This window comes from Malaclemys terrapin, chromosome 3 (genome assembly GCF_027887155.1).
Source record: "Malaclemys terrapin pileata isolate rMalTer1 chromosome 3, rMalTer1.hap1, whole genome shotgun sequence".
Taxonomy (NCBI): Eukaryota; Metazoa; Chordata; order Testudines; family Emydidae; genus Malaclemys; species Malaclemys terrapin.
This window is the reverse complement of record NC_071507.1, coordinates 45,445,001-45,465,000: the sequence shown is the minus strand read 5'-3', so window position 1 is coordinate 45,465,000 and position 20,000 is coordinate 45,445,001. Positions and strand designations below refer to the sequence as shown.

General features: G+C 42.3%; 1 protein-coding gene across 1 annotated transcript in view; it reads left to right on the top strand.

Annotated features, from left to right (window-relative positions):
* The window catches only part of PROX1 (prospero homeobox 1), a 50,496-nt gene that overhangs the window by 22,758 nt on the left and 7,738 nt on the right, over positions 1-20,000 (top strand). Inside the window, exon 5 of the mRNA XM_054022603.1 lies at positions 108-302. Within this exon, the coding sequence (XP_053878578.1) occupies positions 108-302 (195 nt within the window). The remainder of the gene's footprint in view (positions 1-107; positions 303-20,000) is intronic.

Here is a 20,000-nt window from a genome sequence, read left to right as displayed (position 1 = left end):
TGAGTTTTTAACAATGGTGGAGGGGGAGGGATAAAAGATGCTGTTAAAAGAGGGGAGGAAGAGAAAATGTCAATGTTCTTATCCTTCTCACTATTTAAATTTAACAGTTCAACAGATGCATTACCTCTCAGCTCATCAAGTGGTTTAGCAATTTCCGTGAGTTTTACTACATTCAGATGGAGAAGTATGCGCGTCAGGCCATCAACGATGGGGTCACAAGTACTGAAGAACTGTCTATAACCAGAGACTGCGAGCTATACAGGGCTCTGAACATGCACTACAATAAAGCAAATGACTTTGAGGTAGGCACTGATCTTTATTTTTGTGCATATATCTATAAACTAGATGATTAGTTAAAAAAACCAAATATGTTTAATTTTTTGATTGTCTTTGCGAGCTGTCAAATCTGTACAGTTCCACATCTGTGAATGAAGCTAATGAATCTGTTTAGTTGTGTTAGCTGAATCCATAAGCCTAGCCAAGACTTGCCAAAAGATAAAACTTTCGCTATTCTGATAAGTTTCTCTGCTACATCTTTTTGAAGTTTCCTTTAGGGAAACTTTAAAGAAAGAAGTCATCACTTCCTGCTTTGAAAGCTCCGTAACACTCTGATCAAACTCCTAAAAGGTCACCCTCTGTGTCCCCTTCTTTGATTTATAGAAGTGACATGCATTTTGTTGTTGTTGTTGTTTTCAGAATTACAGTGTAAAATGACTATTACAAGAAATTGGTATCCGTTTATTGTTCTAATGGGTTTGTGGCTTTGATTAAGATTCTTGTTTACATGCCAACCTGGTGGCTCAGCAGCCTATTGTTATCATGAACATGCTGACCCTCTGCGATGCCACTGTAGCATGTTTCTCAGTGCTGATGGTGGCATTTTGCATTGTTCAGCTAGTCAGATGTAATGATGAGTTCAAGAAGAGTGCGGAAGGGGAGGGTCTGGGAGTTCCATTGCCTGATGCTGAAGTATAATGGCAGTGCACTGGTTTTTGCCCGTACCTTTTGCTTGGTACCAAGTAACACAAGAGGCCACGTTCCATAGTCAGAGGGACTTTTGTTGGCAAAAGGAGTACAGTCATTGGTCCAAAATCTCTCGTAGGTATTTTCTATACCACCCACTGCCACAGTATCTAAGTGCCGCATCTGTAAGTAACTTGAAGAGGTCTCTAACCAAAGGTTTTCTGAGGCCTTTTCCTGTCCATTGTGTGTGCTCAGTTTTTGAGGAGAAAGTTTACATGGTAAAGAAGGATGAAGAAAGAGGAGAGAGGAGGGTGTTCCTTGAAAGATTTACCAATGGTTACATATGGGAATCATAGCCAAACTTATTTGTATCGAGGTAGCACCTAGAAGCCCTAATTAGGGATCAAGGCCCCCTAGCTCACTGTCATACACATTTAAAAAAAGGAGTGTCCCTGCCCCTAAGTGTTAATCTAAGTATATAGCAAGATACAACAGAGATGGGAGGAATGTAAGGGAACCGTGAGATAAAGTGTCACTAACTTTTTTAATGTGTATTTTCCAATGCTAGTGTAGTTTCCCGTACCTTTTATTGTCAACCATATTTTGGATTGCTGAACACAATGAAGACTGAATTGAGTTGCATTGTTTTACAATAGTTTTGTTTATACTTAAGGCCTAAGGAGTTTATTAATGCTTTACAATGTCTTAGTCACAAAGTTAGTTTAAAGTAGTAGTTTTAATGGATACAGTTAACTTTTTTGAGAAATATAGAGCATATATAAACCAAAGGGAAATTCTCAAATAATCCTGAGAATGTAAATCTCACATGTAATACAGAGGTAATTTTTTATATGCACATCCAGTGATTAAAATCTAAAGATTAGATCTCTGAAAAGGGATCTAGTAATTAAGCAGGAGACAACTAAGAGCCTCTTCAAATGCTTCTTTCCCCAAGCAGGTAGGAAAAGACCCTTCATCTACCCAGTCTAATAGGAATTTCCTAGAACCCCATTTCTTGTTTTAGAGTTTGTCATACACTAAAGACCCAAAAATGAGCTGATCATTAAACTGCATGGTGCAATCTTCAATGTAGTCTTATAACCTTACCTGATAAGTGCCAACTCACACCCCCACTAGCTGGAAAGCAAAAATGACAAGTACTGTAATGCTGAAATTGGATCCAAAGGGATTTAGCAAACTGAGCATTTGCCATATTTAGCATAATCAAAGTTCCTGCCTCATACTTCAGTGATGCTTTCCTGATCTTTTGATATGATTAAAGTCTGATAGTATGCTCTTCTTAAATCACCTATACTGCATTTCCTAACCCCTGATCCTTTATGTGTGAGTTTCACTTGCCAGCGGATACTTTAGCACACCCAAACAGACAATTAGGGAAAAAGTGATAAAACCAGGTGAATTTGGTTCTTCAGCCAGGCTGTGCCACAGATTTGCTCAGGAAACTCTAATACTGTGTTCCCTTCATAGTGCATTGGAAGTGTCAGCTTTTAGCAAAGTCAAATAAGATGCTTAACAAGCTACACGTCCTATCATTTTAGCTTTGCCATTGTAGCCTTGTGGCTCAGCGCCAGAGATAGATACAACACCTCCAGCAGGATACGACTTCCCTTTTTTTTTTTTATGTTGCATGGATTTGTTTCTGTATTTGTTTTGTCCTGTAAGGTCAATTGAAACAGAACATGCAGTAAGTATAGCTGTGCGGGGAAATTCAGACTGATAGAAAAATGGCAAATGTGATTTCTTCAGTAAAGGTGGGAAACGCTCACATTTGCCTGGGGCAGTTTTTTTTACAAATGAAAAGCAGTTCATCCTTCTTCCCTAAACCATAACGTATATATCACAACGTAGATGGAGCAGAAGGTCAGAAAGAGATGACAGCTTGCTGAGCCACTCCATATCTATGGTATTTCTAGGGAGCCGAGCACTATGATATCTGACTGCTGAATACAATAACTAAGATTCACGTAGTTACCCGTATAGATTCCATTCCACTCTTTCTTAAAAAGGAACTTATCCTAACTCCCCTTCAAAATCAGTCCCTATAAGATCACCAGAGCTCATTGTTACAACCATAGTGGGACATTGGTAGGCAAGGGAGATTACCAAGCCATTGGTGTAAAAGTGGCAAAAAGTTGAAACACAACTTGGTTTAAAATAGGCAAAGAATGTTGGCCTTCAGATGACACCTGGATTCCAGCTCCTTCATGGCTCTCACTTCTACTTCATTCCTGTTCACTTGTATAATTTTCCTTTAATATATATATATATATATATTATTCTCATATATTAAAGGGATTATAGTCTCCCCAGGACTCTGCATTCTCACTTCCCTTCAGGAGGCGGAGACTGACCCATTCTCAGTTCAGAAATTTCAGGTTATGTCTACACTGCAATGTAAGCTTGGGTTTAGTGGGACTCAAGTCAGCTGACCCATGTTAGGGAACCTTGGACATCTACATTGTATTTTAACCCAATTTTATGACTTTTCTATCCCATGCTTGAAAGTAGGGCTTTGGCGACCACACTGAAGTACACAGACCCGAGTCAAAGTAACTATATCCCAGAGTTCCTAGCACCCTCTTCCCCCCAAAATGTAGTCGCTCTAGCCATAGGGCAGTGGTGCATTGTGCGAAAACTTTGCTGCCCGCCCTGTATGTTACCAGGAAGCTGCTTGCTTTGCAGATCACTTGATCAGTTCAGTCTCCATTGCAAACCCTGGAAGCTCTCTGATAGGGTACTTGCAGATTGGTGATCAGAAGGGAATGGGTTAATGTGGACCTGAGCTGCTGCTGTTTGCAAAGGGGAGTGGCTTCCGCTTTCAATAGAGTGGATTACAGATTTTGGGATAGAGAGGACTAGCAAAGTTGTCCCATGGAACTGTGAGTTGCTTCCAGCTGATTCCCAGGACCCAAGTCTACACTGCAAAGCAATAGGTCTCAGACCCTGGGTCCCAGCTTAACTCGAGCTCGGACCCTCCAGCCCTGCAGAGTCCTGGGACCCTGGGTCCAAAGGGTTAGCGCAGTTGCAATGTAGATGCAAGGGGTGGGGTAGGATTGAGCCCGGGATTAAGCACAGGTTTACATTGCAGTGGAGACATACCCAGAGAGACCTCTCTCCTAGCAATAGGTGTTCTGGTTGTTGCCCTTCCACCTACATCTTACCTTTTCTAAGACATCCTGTGTGTAGCAAACAAATAAACACCAAAGTGAGCTGTTAAAAACTGTCTCTCTGAGCTCTGCTTGCATGTTGTTTCACAGCAATTCACCTCGTCTTGCAGAGGTACATATGCAAGTGGATCAAAATGGTGAAACTTCTGCCAAGTTGCATTATTTTTGTGAATAAACTATATGTAATTCTGCTACAATGAAGGATGAAGAGACCAATGCCTTTTTTGCACAGCATTGGTTATGGCGTATTTGTATGTAGGAGTCTGCAAAGCACAATGATCAGTTTAGAAACCGAAAAAGCTTGTTAAGAGGTTCACTTTATTTTATGTGGGAAAATGGTATGAAGTCAGGGAAAACCTAATTAATACCCTGATGTTGCAAAGACACTTGCTTAAGTGCTGACACTGTACATGAATCCCGTTGGGTATGTATACACTGCGATAAAACACCTGTGATTGGCCCGGGTCTGCTGACTCAGGCTTGCGGGACACAGGCTGCAGGGCTATAAAATTGCAGGGTAGACGCCTGGGCTCAAGGACCCTCCCTACTCATGGGGTCCTAGAGCCTGGGCTCCAGCCCAAGCCCGGACGTCTACTCTGAGATTTTATAGCCTGACAGCCTGAGCCACGCGAGTCGGAGTCAGCTGACCTAGGCCAGTCGCGGGTGTTTTATTGCAGTACAGACATACACAGTGAAATCAATGGGAGTTTGTTTTTGTTTATTTACAAAAAAAAATAAGAAAGCATATATCTAAGTGTAATGTCAACAGACCCCGGTCGTTATCGGGCGGGATCAAACTGGGGACCTCTGAAGTTCAGTGCATGAGCTTCTACCATATGAGTTAAAAGCCAACTGGCTGTAGAACAGACTCATTTTATCTCTTTCTCTAAGTTGTCTCAGTGCCACAAGATGGGACAGAACACCACACCCAGAAGGTATGTGGGTTACATAAGCATCAGCAGAACAATTCAGAGAAATGCCAGTGGCCCAAATTTTCCCAAGGGACTAGTGATTTTGGGTGCCTCAGTTTTTGGGTGCTCAACTGGAGATACCTTAAAGGGCCCTGATTTTCCAAAAGTGCTGTCCTACCCATAGTCTGAACATCAGGCCTATTTAAAGCATCTCCAAATGGGCACCCTAAATAAATAGTAATTTTTGAAACTCCTGGATACTAACGTTCTCATTTTAGAAGTCCATATTCTTTCCTACTTGCATGAGCATGACTCTTCTTGACTTCAATTGATGTGCATCAAAGGAGCAATTAACCCTTAATGTCTGATTCTCATTTACACTGAGGTAATTTTACAATGTTTTTGCAATCTTATAGGGGCTTTAAAGCAAGATTTATACCCCCTTTAAGGCCCTTGTACACAATTAGGGCAATGTAAAGAGGCCCTAGTATAAGTGGAAATCAAGCCCTATAATTTGCAAACTTCTCACTTGCCCCCTCATCTATTTGAGATGCTGCACAGAGGCAACCTGTATGTTTCTAATGTGTTACCAGAAGCAGGTGACAACAGTCTTCTTTATGTATTACTCTCCCCTGGCTTTCTAGTCAACTTTAAACCTCCTTACTCAGCAGCTCTATTAGTTATAGCATACCAAGACCTTTCTAGAAAGAAAAGAAAGAAAGAAAGAAAGAAAGAAAGAAAGAAAGAAAGAAAGAAAGAAAGAAAGAAAGAAAGAAAAAGGCAGAAGACTTATTACTTACAATATGCAGCAAGGGAATAGAAAACTTATTTTGCAGTTTGTGAATACCAAGCATTATAAGAAAGGTTTATTATTGTCATTCCTTTAAAGGAAACTTGGAGCCCACGTATTTAGATAGATTCCCCCCACACACACACAAAAGGAGAAATGTCATTAGAAATACCGGTCTCTTAATTGTTTTCATTGACATCCCAGGGCTTTTTTGTTTAAAAAGAAGAAACCTGCTTAAGGAGGCACTTTTGTGAAAGAATTCTATTTCCCTTGCAACTTTCACAGGAGATGAAATTTATTTGCAAATTAAGTTACAAAATTCAGGTGCCTATAGAATGTGCAAGCATTGTACGTACCATTTGGTTGCTACTTGTTAATCTGCTTCTTGTTTAGTTGAATTGCAAACTACAACTTGAAGGGAAACTTGAAGAGAAAAATCACCAAGCTTGGAGATAGAAAACTCTGTCTCACAACTACACTTCATTTTTATATTTATTTCCTTTAGGTTCAAGATATTCATTGGTATAATGAGGCTAGCCCATTGATTTATTATCTGTTTTTTTTTTTAATGTCATTACATTTTAGCTCCCTCTGCCTTTTTGTCATTGGGTTACATTTAAGCACAGCAAGATCAACTTTAAACCTCCTTACTCAACAGCTTTATTAGTTATAACATACCATGACCTTTCTCGACATTCTTAAAGAAAAAGATACAGTGTAATGTCACTTTACTTTGCTTATTGTTCTTTGTTGAGATGAACAAAGCATTTTCTACAGTGGCTATAGCACATAATTATACAGCTTTCAATAGCGGTGTCTTGGCACATATCAAAGTTCAGAAGAGCCTTTAGAAAAAAAAAGATGTTTTGTGACAGCCTAGGGAGGGTCTCATCTTTCCTTCAGAAAATAGTTCAAGGCTCTTCTGTCAAGCTTCCCTACTTAGAGCTTTTTCTCCTCCTGCTTCATAAAGTTTAAAGGGGATTCAGTGGAGTTCTATGATCTATTTCCTTTGAAAGATTGTTCCTTTGCACAGAGAAGTCCTTTGACTTCAAGAGTTCACAGATTCATGTCTTTAGGTATCATATGTCTGACCTTATCAGTTACTCTATTTAATGTAGCAGAAAAAGTCTCAACTCTTTGTGTTTGTCTGTTTTGCCTCTGTGAAATGATTTGGTGAAAAGACCATCCTTTTTAACACACCACTGAGAGGCCGTTTCTGACTGTAACCTACCCTGTGGCTCTTCTAAAAAAAAAATTGTCCTTGTGTTTTGTGTATGGATGATTTCACAGTGAGAATAGAATTCTACAAGGACAGACACACATTAAAAAAAAAATCTTTTGCTCTTTTTTTCCTAAATGATCTATTGGCTATTTTGGTGGTTGCTACTCTGGTTCCCCAACAGGCACAACCATTTAACAAACACAGAGATAGCGGCTGGAGTGCTGGGCCAGCAGTAGGTTTTCCCTTGCTTCGACCTACCCCAAAGGCCTTCATAATTAATTGTCCTTCAGAGATGAGGAAAGTTCAGAGACAGTGTGTGTAGCGATGTCTATTGTCTGACATTCAGTTCTCCTTCCCTCAGCTCTTTTTCTTCATTCCACAAAGGGTTATCAATAGGAGCAGAGAGCAAGCTCTCTTCTAACAGCTGCTGGTGATGGTTGTATCTTTCTGTGGAACATATTGTATTCAGCCATCTATGGATTAAATGGCTAAAAAGTTCTAAAAACCTTTTCAAACTAGCATGTTTATTTCATCTAGATTACACAGCTATTTAGCTAATTAAAAACTTCTTCAGACCCTCTTATTTTTTCTTTGAATGGAAGATTAAAAAAGTATTATCAAACAATTCCAGGGTAATTTTGGTCAATACCTGAAAAATTTTCTCTCCATGTCCGCTTTGATCAATTTCCTTCTCCTCTGCCCAAAACAAGCATTGATTTTGAGGGGGGAGAAGGATGCTTAATGGAATATCCATAAAAGAAAACATTGGTGTAAGCGCCAACAGAAACAAACACTTGCCCATTTTTTTTAAAAAAAGCTATTACAATGCCAGTAACTTCAAAGGGCAAAGAAGCTGGAGTTTTCTTAACAGATTATTAATATTGTTGCACCTTCTGTGATTAAATTAGAATCCTCTGTGGCATAATTATTAAACTTCATATACAACAGAACAAAATTACATACATGCTTCCTTGTTTTCCCTAATGATATGCTAAACAAAGATATGGTGCAGCTAGCAGATATGCGAGAAGTACAGTCAAATTAAAGCTGTTTATTAACAATCGTTACGTTACTGTTCCAGTTAATAGGGTGAAGCCAAAAAAGACAAATATAATCATTCTTCTGCTGAACAGTTTAACTAGCAAATTAGGGAGGTTTTTAATTTACAAAAACAGTATCAATGTTCTTCATAGACATAACTATACGAGTTAAAGAAGAATAGCCTCATCGAAATGTTTTCTGGGCTCCATGGCACTTCCTTTATGTTAAGGAGACCTGCAGAACAACCAAAATCAATTATTATATTGATTAAGTTGTGCAAGGCATTTTGCAACAGGTTTTCTGTATTTAAGAAGAAACTGCATATGAGGTACACACAGCTAATACAGTAATGCAAAAACGGTCATAAAAAATTAAAGTTATTCTTATGAATCTTTCATTAGAAGCGATGAAAAGGGACACTGGTGAAGCCAGTTCTTTGTTCTGAGCTACTCTGATAGGAGCTGATCCTGCAAACAGTCCTGCACTTTAGGAGCTTTACGCATATGTGAAGACCCTCAGCTCTTTGAGTAAAGAGCTTGTTGATAACTCTTGTGGATAACTGTTTGCCAGATTGGGTCCAAAGATTGCTTCCCAGTGTTGTTTCACTTTCTCAAACAGATGTTCCCTTTAAAAATTGACAAAAGTAACGTTAAAAAAAAAAAAACCACCCACACAACCAGACATCTGTACCAAGACAAGCACCTACCTTATGCAGAAAGAGCTGTTTTTAGGTGTTTTAAGGCTACTTGGAGCTTTTCAGATTACTCCCCACTGCAAATAACATGTTAAGTACCGAATTGCCCTAAGCACTGTTTTATTCCTGATCAATAAAATAATAATTTTGTATTTTAATGTGCAAAATATTTTGCTTTTGCTTTTCTAGCTTTGTTCATGGAGAGCGATGAACCAAATATATACCTCTCCTTGTTTGAGTTTTTAATATTATTTTGGGGAAAAGCCAGAGATAGTTCCAGCTCTCTGTTTTTTACAATTATTTACTGATACCCCCTTCTTTTTGTCCTTTCCTTCTCTCCCCCTTCCCCAAAATTGGCAAACTCTTCAGACTCCTACTGCCATTTCATTTTGCATTCAACAAGGGGTAGGGGGAATTGAAATGTCAACTGGAGACTGAGAAAAGCTCCAATTTATAGTGCTTTAGCCTTGCACAATTCAAGATTTCTTTTGGTAGCTGCACACATTATACCCCACATCGCTCAACTCTCTTGGGGTGGTGGCAGTAGTGAGGAACGGCTATTTCTTCCTCTGTGTGTACTACAGGCCTCTAAAGACTCTTATTTATTCTCTCCCATGTCACCTTGTGTACAGTCTGGTCTGTGACACTGATGGTGATTATGTCATTATTTTGCTCTGGGGGCTTTGGCACATCTGCAGAGCTGATGCACATCTTCTTTGTTACGCTGGCATACGTCCCATATCGCAAATGCTTCATTAGCCTTACTGCCTGCCTCCTTGCCAGACAAGAATGCCCAAATCCAGGCTTCTTTTTTTGCTCTGTTCTTTTGTGTCTATGATGAGCCTTTATTCATCTTCCTAGTTCTTCCCTGTTTTCCATTTTCCTATGTGAAACTAAATTCTATATGTCCTCATTTCTCCCAGATCATCCTAGATTGGAATCCCTTTTAGCCCAAACTGATCCCTCACAACCTTTATGACTTTTCATTCATCCCTGAAAATAAGTAGACTAGGAACATTTCAAACTTGCAGTTGCAGGGAGGAACCAATTCATTGTGTGTTAGGTCTAGATGTACGTTCCTACTATTGGTATCAGGTAATAGTTATGTCACACAGTTTTTCTCCAGTCTCTCTTACATTACATGTTAGCTATGTTTCATTCAAAACTTTTGGAAAGTAGTGATGAACTGTGAACAGGGAACTATTCTTGCAATCACTGTCTAGCTGATTGAGGATTCCGAAATGCAAAGTGTGTTCTTACCACAGCTTCATATTAAAAAATTGTGCATGTTCTGTACTTCACGATTATAAAAACCAAGGCAAACATTTTCTCCTCAAAACTATATTTTAGCTGTTCTATACAAATCACATAACAGAGTGGATAGAGCTGCTTTTAAGCAGGTGGATTAGCTACTCAGTTATAACTATTCATTTTCCTGGGTTTAACTCATTCACATCATATTTAAACTTGGGGTGAGATCTTCAGCTGGTGTAAATTGGCTCCCAAAGTCAATGGAGCCATGTTGATCCATGCCAGCTGAGAATCTGGCCTTATGTAATATTAGTGTAAACTCAGATGAAGTTTTTGGTTTTTAAACAAATATTAATTCATAGAACTCTTTTACAGTTTTAGAAGACTAAAAATTAAATATAGATCTGGCTTTAGAGTCTCTTGCTCTTTACCTGTAATGTATGTTAACACTCCCCTTCATGCACACAGCAAGAGACCCACACAGCTGATACATTTTCACTGAGTTGCATGGGGTTATACCTAGGGCTCTACCATATTCATGGCCATGAAAAATGCGTCACGGACCGTGAAAGTCTTTTGTGTGCTTTTACCATATACTATACAGATTTAACAGGGGAGACCAGCGTTTCTCAAATTGGGTCCTGACCCAAAAAGGGGTCATGGGGGGGGTCACAAGGTTATTTTAGGGGGGGGGTCACTGTATTGCCACCCTTACTTCTGTACTGCCTTCAGAGCTGGGCGGCCGGAGAGTGGCAGCTATTGACTGGGAACCCAGCTCTGAAGGCAGTGCTCTGCTAGCAGCAGTGCAGAAGTAAGGGTGGCAATACCATACTATGCCATCCTTATTTCTACACTACTGCTGGTGGTGGCGCTGCCTTCAGAGCTGGGCTCCCAGCCAGCAGCCGCCGCTCTCCAGCTGCCCAGCTCTGAAAGCAGCGCCGCCGCCAGCAGTAGTACAGAAATAAGGGTAGCAGTACCACAACCACCCCTACAATAACCTTGCAGACCGCCCACAACTCCTTGGGTCCCCACCCATTATGAGGCCATGAGGAGGTGACTGCTGGGCAAAACCATTATAAATGATGTCCATGAAAGGCCCATACCATGTGCCAGTACAAGATATAATACAGCCTAAAAAAATGAAGCTGTAGTACGCTGATATAATATTAAAGTGGCAACATTTCCCTACAAGATTAAGAAAAACAACACTAAGGCTATCACAGCAGCTGGAGAATCAGCTCTATCTAGGTGCTTACGTGGGCCCCATCACTATAGTACCTGAGCACCTGCCAAGTATTTAATAATAGGAAGAACAATCTCTCTCTCTTCCTTGCCAGCTTGTATGAGGACTAGCTCAATTAGCATGTGTGTGTGAGAGAGAGAAGGGCACAATGGGGCGAGCTTTTTGAGAGAAAGCAAAGTTAAACAGATAAGTTTTCCATTTCGTTCTAAACAGGGCAAGGTACATGGTCATACTTAGCTCCTGGGGGAGTCCGTTCCCTTGGTGAGGACCAGCTTATTTAAAAGTTTCACCTCCTGAGCTCATGAGCCTCCCCTAGGGGTGGATAGTTAAATGGTCCCAGTGTAACGGAACTGTCGTGATGGTCTCTCAGGTAGCTAGGGCCAGACCAGTGGAGGAGTTCGACCTTGAACTCAGTTCTGTATTTATTAGGGAGCCAGCGTAGAGAGCAGAGGACCAGGGCAGTATGCGTTGCCAAACAGACAGACTGCTGCATTGATCAGGACTTGCAGGAGAATGATGACGTAGACACGTGAATGGATTTAAAGCAGCAGGCCCCAACTTTATTAACATTAATATTAAAGGAGAGGCTTTTAACTAGAAGGCATCAACTGGGCCTTGGAGGGGAGGCGTTGAATGGCCATGAAACCAAGCATATGGGCTGGTTCTCTTAGACAAACCCTTGCTATTCAGTTCCCCATTCAGCCCAATGCAGACTCCCATCGCCTTCCTCCTGCAAGGAGCAATGAGGGGACAGACAAGGGGAAGCGCAGTCTGTGAAGACTTCAGACCTCCTTTTGCCTCACAGGTTCACCAGTCCCTGGGCCATGTGCTTGCGTTTACCTGAGGAGCTGTCTCCTTGAAGCTTCCTATCTACATTGGGCACCAGCCACAAGTTGCAACAACATTTATTACCCCCCACCTCTTTTATTTATTTATTTTGAAGTGTCGTCTCCCTTGTCTTTACCCCCCTACCAGCTCCCCAGTCTTGCCCACCAAGAAAACATTCCTTTCTGACCCCAAATACCTTAGACCTACAGCAATCCCTGGAAACCCAGCTTGGACAACTGCACCAGCTACAGGGCAGATTGGCTGGGGCAGCTTTCCAAGCAAGCATGGCTGCCGGGTGCGCAGGAATTCTTAAACACAGGGGATCACTGGAGCTAATCAGCTTCCTCCAGACATTCCCCTGCCCAGCTGATTACAGACCACCTGCCCCCAAACCCCACATACTAAGACAAAAAGAGCCATTTCAGGGCCTGGGACTTAATTCCTAGATCAGGGGTAGGCAACCTATGGCACGCGTGCCGCCTTCAACACGCGAGCTGATTTTTAGTGGCACTCACACTGCCCGGGTCCTGGCCACCGGTCCGGGGGGGCTCTGCATTTTAATTTAATTTTAAATGAAGCTTCTTAAACATTTTTAAAACCTTATTTACTTTACATACAACAGTAGTTTAGTTATATATTATAGACTTATAGAAAGAGACCTTCTAAAAACGTTAAAATGTATTACTAGCACGCGAAACCTTAAATTAGAGTGAATAAACGAAGACTCGGCACACCACTTCTGAAAGGTTGCCGACACCTGTCCTAGATAGACCAAAGAAAAAACAGATTACAAATATTTTCTCATTATTCCAGGGCAGAACTGCCTATATTACGGTTTTATACCGTGTAATATGTACTCTGTAAATGGAGGGATATAAACCTTTGATGTGTTACTGCAGTGTTAAAGATCCATCCACTAAGCCGAATACTGGCCAGTGTAGGGACAGTAGAGTAACCATACTATAAAGAGGTGTACCTACTGCACATGCTGCAAAAGCACTTTTAACTGTGCACTCCGATTTTATCCACCAGCTCCCGCAGCAGAATTCCCCTATGCATGGTAATAGATCTGTGCAGGGACCTGTTATTGGTGAAAAAGGCACATGCTCTTCAGCATCCAGGCCCTGTCGCCTGCCCTGTCTGTCCCAGCATAAAACACTCACGTGTTGCTACTATCCCAGAAAACCTGCGGAGCAGCCTATCTGCAGTTACTGTAACGGAGCTGGAGTTGGGTGTTCAGTCTCAACCTCGTATTCACTCTTCTGGGCACAGGTGTTCTTTAGTGTCTGTGTCTAGTACCTGTCAGAATTTGTCAGCATGGTATGTAACATTGCCAAGCATTGTAGGAGATGCCTCTGAAAGCAGACCATGTTTAGTCGCAATGGGGCTGAGTTAAAGGGTTAGTAAGTCAGAACAGTCTTGCATTTATTGGTTTTATTTCTCATTCAAGGGGAGGCTAATGCAACTTTGTGTGTGTGTGTAAAAGTAACCAGGCATATACTTTTTTCCTTTTACTCCTCAACATATATTAAACCCCCAAACATCTTAAACTATAGGAATTCATTAGTGATTTTTCCTTACTATTACAATGCTATTAATGATGCCCGAGGTCAAGAGCTATCCATTGTAAATCCCTATACTCGCACACTTCTAACTCAGCAGGAAAACCAAAAGAAAAATTCCCCAGAATGCAACTTGATAGCCTGGAAGTAAAATGTTTTAGAGATCTTGGTCCGGAGGAAAGGGGAGAGGGAAGGAATTTGAATATTTTAAGAGGTGAGAGATCAAAATCATTGTAATTTAAGATCCTCTTTTGTCTGTTTGAAACTTCAATTTTTTTTTATTTTTAAAATGTTTGCACCACACCGTGGCATGACTGCATTTCAGGGGTGGGTAAAGTACTCCTCTGTCTCATGAGTTCTCAACCTGGGGGATAAGATTCCCAGGGTGGGGGTCAGAAATAGGTGTCAGGGGGTCAGGACTACCCTGCCTTTCACATATTGCTAAATGGGAATTGGGTCCCAGCTAGATCCCTTCTAGATGGAAGGGGTGTTGCATTATAGAATAGCTGCCCTAACCATCCAGCCACGGCTTGTGAAATGTACGTATCAGTTTAGTATCTATGTGCTATGTATTGTGTCCCTATGTGGAGCCTGTAAAGTACTTTGGACTCCTTCTGTGTGAAAAAGCTTCATTTAAATGTAAGTGATTAAATCTAGTGTATTCCACAGTATTCATTTTCACTGCACCACCACTTTTGCTTCTCTGATGTTATCAGACATCTCAGCACTCACTCTGTCCCTTCCCTTCCTTGTGAGAGCAAGGCTTTCTTTCCCCTGCTAGAAGCTGTGGTGGCGGCATCAGGCTTACTAATAGCATTGTGGTCCAGGTTTAATGCCTCAACACTTTTGCATGGCAGTGGGGGAGGGGTTTGATCCTCACTTCAGCCAGGCATTTTTAAATGATTTTAGGGATGTACGTTAAAGGGTTTGTTCAGCTGTGTGTTTTATTCGTGGTTTGTTAGGTAAAAGGAAAGAATGCAAATGCAGCAGTAAGCAACAAAATAAAAAAAAACATAATTTTTCTTTTTCAAACTTGGCTGACATGGGGCTAGAACTCTTCACTTCTCTGTAACAGCAGCTGGGGCACTAATCACTAGCATCAGCAGTTCAGTGTTAAATCTGCCCCTTCAGCACCACTACACCACAGGAACCCTTGTGATGCTGGTGGGAGGGTCACAGTGGTGGGGAGGGTGACCACATTGAAATCACTGTGATTCTCACCCCAAATGAGTCTCCCAACTGGAGAGAAACACAGCGCTCACAAGTGTGGAGCGTTTCTAGATCACTGTGGCTGTTTCCCACCCCTAGCTAGGTGCCTTCAGTGCTAGAAGGAAGCGTACGCTGTGATTCTAGTCCAGGGGTTCTTAAACTTCATTGCATTGTGACCCCCTTCTGACAACAACAATTACTATATGGCCCCAGGATGGCCCTGGACCCCAGCAAGTCTAATCCAGCCTTGGCAACCCCATTAAAACAGGGTCACAACCCACTTTGGGGTCCCGACCCACAGTTTGAGAACTGAGCTACAGAAACACTTACACTGAAAGTGCTGCAAGCGCAAATTTGAGTGAGACTCAAAGACTGAATGCAATGATAGTGTGGACTGCAGACTGCCATGAGGTACCCCAGTGAAGAAGTCACTGAGATTAATGTCGAGCTCCACCCTAATCTGAGAAAAGGAGACAACTGGGGGACATGATGTGCCCAATAATTTAAGTATTATTCATTTGTATTTTTAAAAGAAAAATGCCCTTTACAAATATCTCCCTCTCCTCATAAGTGATAATGGAAGAGGCATTAGCCTTTCCGTGGCCTGAGCCAACCTATTTTTTTCCTAAGAGGGGTCCAGAATGTTCAGCCAATTGAGTGATCTAATTAGCTGAAAATTGTTAATTTCCTTTACCTTATAAAGCACCTAATGCAGAAACTGTTAAATAATGTTAAGTGTCAGACTTAAACTGAGAACATTGGGCCATATGCTGCCCCAGCTTGCGCGCCAAAAAGTGTAGCAACTTACTCCAAAACCTGCCTCCAAATTTTCTGTGTAAGCCAAGGCCTCCTGTTGGTATGCTGCCACACCAACTCACAGCACAAAGATGGGCCCACGCAGCCGTTCTACTTCCTCCAAAAAAGAGGGGGGTGGTTTGAAAAATGGAGGAGGAGTCGGGGCAAAGGCAAAGCACTCCACCAGCTACCCTGGAAAAACAAGAAAACCGATTGCAAAGGAGCACTGCTTTGAGCAGCATTCACCTGGTAGTGACAGAAATCTACACTTTACAGCTACAAACTATATGAGGCCGGCTCTTGTTCCCTGCACTGCATTTTGTTCCCTGCATTGCACTGCATCGATCTGTGGATAGATCTGCCCCGATCCATTCAGAAAGGTGGGGTCTGCCTCCATGGCACCATGCAGCTTGTCCCACTAGGGCTCCCTCTGCAGCCCAAGGGATCCACAAGTAGGAAGGGGCTGGTGAAGGTAGCTACAGTCTCCTCTCCATCCTGCATGAAATCTGCCTAAAAATTCACGCAGCCTAGAGGTGGCATTAACTTTTGGTTGACCTCCATCTTTGCTGTAGCTCAGGGGTATTCCAGATAGAGCTGCAGGCGAGTGGATTGGAAAGGAGTAGGGAGCCCAAAACTCACCATGGAGGAGACAGCAGAGCCGCAGGATTTGGCTGCCAAACCTGCAGCCTGGCACTCTTGGTGGGGGCAGTGGAATGGAGGGCATCTGGCCAAATGCTGCAGCAAGGGGAGCCTCATAGTTTTCATTTGGCACCTTCCTCAGGAGCCTGAGGAGTCCAGTTATTTTTTTATTTGTATTGTGGGGCCCATTGTGCTAGGTGCTGCACACACACACCTATAAGAAAGACAAAACAATCAATCAGACAACCCATTCCGGTCCCAAAGAGCATAGAGTCTGAGAATGCGATGAGAAGGAATAGGTGGGTAAACCAGACAAGTGTGAGCATATAGTACAAGCAACGCAAACCTCTTTGTTTGCTATAACAAGCGGCGGCAGCCCAGTAAGATCCGGCCCCAGAATCACACTGGATGAACAGGGCCGCCCGGGGGGGGTGGGGGAGGAGGGGCAAGTGGGCAATTTGCCCCAGGCCCTGCAGGGGCCCCCATGAGAATATAGTATTCAATAGTATTGCAACTTTTTTTTATGGAAGGGGCCCCCGAAATTGCTTTGCCCCAGGCCCCCTAAATCCTCTGGGTGGCCCTGTGGATGAATAAGCACACAGGCAGGGCCAGCACAACCCATTGGTCGCCTAGGGCACTACAATTTGGGGGCGGCGACCATGGCGGTATTTCGGCGGCAGGACCTTCCGCCGCCTCTGTCAGGGGCGGCATTTCAGGGCAGGACCTTCCGCCACCTAGGGCAGCAGAAAAGCTGGCGGCGCTCCTGCACGCAGGGGCGCCATCTGCAAAGGGTGGGGTGTGCGGGCTTTATCTCTGACTGCAAGGGGTCCAGAAGAATTGGTTGGCCATTTCCATACTCTGTGGCTCCTTGTTACAGATTCGGCCACGTGAGTAGCAGCCGTATCATGCGCGATGGGTGGGGAGTCAATGGCAGCGGTAAGGTGGCCTAGTGAGCACCGGGGAAGGGTTTGCCCTCCACACAAATGCCCTGGTGGGTGTCGTACCATTTCCCGACGCATATTGATATATATTTAGAGGCTCACTCACCCGGCAGCCTCCACGAATGCCCTTCCTCTAAGGGATGATGGATGAGGAGCCCTCTGGACTGGCCTACATGCAGTTTCCCAAGTCTTTCTTCTCTTTTTGTGTGTTTTTCTTCCCGCAAGGGGGTGGATTATGATTCTAAATCGTACCCTTTATGCTGAATCTCATCACTGCTGTCAATTTAAGTCAGATATTAACCTTACGTCCCTGTGGGCACTTGTGTGTATTGTTCATCCTTTTTAATATTTTTCCTCAGAGGAGCCATTTCCATTGAATCATCTTTTATTGCTACTATACCTTTGCTTGCGCAGACTGGTATGTGCACTCTTAAAAAGCTGTTTCATTTGGCGCTACGCACACCCAGAGTACTCCCTCAATGGCAGACTCTTAATCCTGGAGAGGGTCTAATAGATACTGTTTACACCTTCTCTTTGGGTTAAGAAGCTCCCTGTGGAGCCCCTCACTGCTGCCACTATATAGCTCATCCAACTCGAGAAGTCAGCCAGCTTCCCGCTCACCCCCTCCAACTTGTTTACCTCCCATTAGTATGACCGTGGGGGGTGCAGCTCTGCAACGGGAGCAGCCTTCGCCAGCTGAAGACCTCTGATCCCAAGTCCACTAGAGATTTTGGCTTTACTGTTTGGCAAAACGACTTGTTGCCCACCAGGTCGGCATGAATAAAGATATTTTTAAAATCCGTAAAGTCCTGCTATTGAAAAAAAACAACCCATTGCTGTTTTTCTGGATAATTTAACCTCTCCTGGCAGGCTGACATGTTGAGTGCTCTGTGCTGCCCTTATTTATTTCTGCTCATAATTAGACTTTAAAGAAAAAAACCCACCCACGCACCAAGAATTCTACTTTATATAAAATTTGAAAGCAAAATCAATCCTGACCCAATCTTATCATTTTTAAAGTATGTTTATCCAGCTTTGTAGTAGGAACAAGCAGGCTGTTGAAGGCCACATAGTTTTCAAACCTTGGTTGCAACACGTTACCCCATTTTGAAACCGTCTTTATCTACCCGAGAAAACTAAAATCTGTTTGACAGAGTAGCACTCCAGCCAGTTTATCTTGCAATATGCCTTTAGCTCACAGAGCCTATTGATTTCCTTAAATTAATGTTTACAGAATGCTACTGAATTTCACTCAACAGGACATTGTTCTTTTGAAGCTTTGTAAAATATGATACAGAGTGTTATTGCCATTTGTTCCACTGCTAAGACTGATGAAACATTTATTTTTTTAAGTGTAGCCTTGAACTATAGCTGTTTCCTACAAGTGTGTTTACTCTTGGAACATTAGTAATATGACACACTACCAGACTCTGGCACAATACTTTGGTCAGACCACAGGCAAACTCTTTAGGTACAGTATGGCTAATCTAATCATAAAAATGGACCTGAAGTTTAACACAGACTAGACATCGACAGTACGAGAAAAGGTTTCAAGTATAGCCCAGCTGTCCCTGTCTGAAGAATCTTCAGATTGGTTTGGTGCAGCCTAGCAGTTGTCTGAAGCTGTTACAATGTCAGAACTGTTGTATTGGGCTTGGTACTTCTAAACACAGGAACAAGTTTTTAAAGTCGCTGATCTTTTTTTTTCTAATTTTCAGATAAAAAGTTTTAAAGACTCCCGCAGCACAGGTCAAAGGCTTCATGCCTTAAGCTCTGAAGAGGATTTAAAAATCTGATCTAAGAAGCACATAAGTAATTCTAATGCTAGTTCAGTTTTTGGCAGTTTAGTAAACAATGATTCCTATTAACTGTCGTTGAAATTTTAATATAAAACGAAGCCATTCATCTCCTGTTGATTTTACTAATATTTTTCTGAAACTTAACTAGAATCATTTGTTTGTTCAACAAATCTACATGGTGCGGCACATATGTATGTGCAAAACAGGGCCTGATTCTGCCACCTTCGTGCAGGAGGAGAAGTACCTTATCTTACTGAGATGAATGGGATTATTCAAGGAATAAGGTATTACTTGACCTGAGTAAGGGTGGCAGAACATGGCCCAGGATGTCTTACTGTGTTTCTCCTCCTTCATGCACAGATCAGTTAAAGGCAGAGCCTCCTCAGCTAGTGTAAATTGCCACCACTCCTTTGAAGCCAGCTGAGGATCTGCCCCTTGGCCGTCATGGTAGCTACATACACATAGTGGGTGAGGATGGTGGGGATGGACGCCTGACTCGTTACATGCAATATCCATATCCGTGCATCAGTTTAAGAAAGACAAGTATCAAGTCATTTTGTCGCTTGTGTCATAAGCTGTACTGCTCCTTGCTTAATAATGTTTGGGAGCAGGTTCTTTCCCACCTAGAGGTTCAGTGTATCTGAAAAACAAGCCATGGTACTCCTAGAAGGGGAAAGCAGTATCATCTAATATCTCACTTCTTGTTTTTTTTAATCGAGTAATCTCTCTGTGGATATTCTGAAGCATCTCAGTTTATCCATTTAAGTCCACTCTGCCTACAGTAAAAGTCCCCAGCTTGTGCCACGGCTGTCAGGAGATATGTGTCTCCTTGATCAATATTTACTTAACAAACAGCAGGGATAGGAGAGTTTGTTTAGAGGAATCATGTGCGTACAAGGGTGAATGAATGCTCGGTAAAGTATT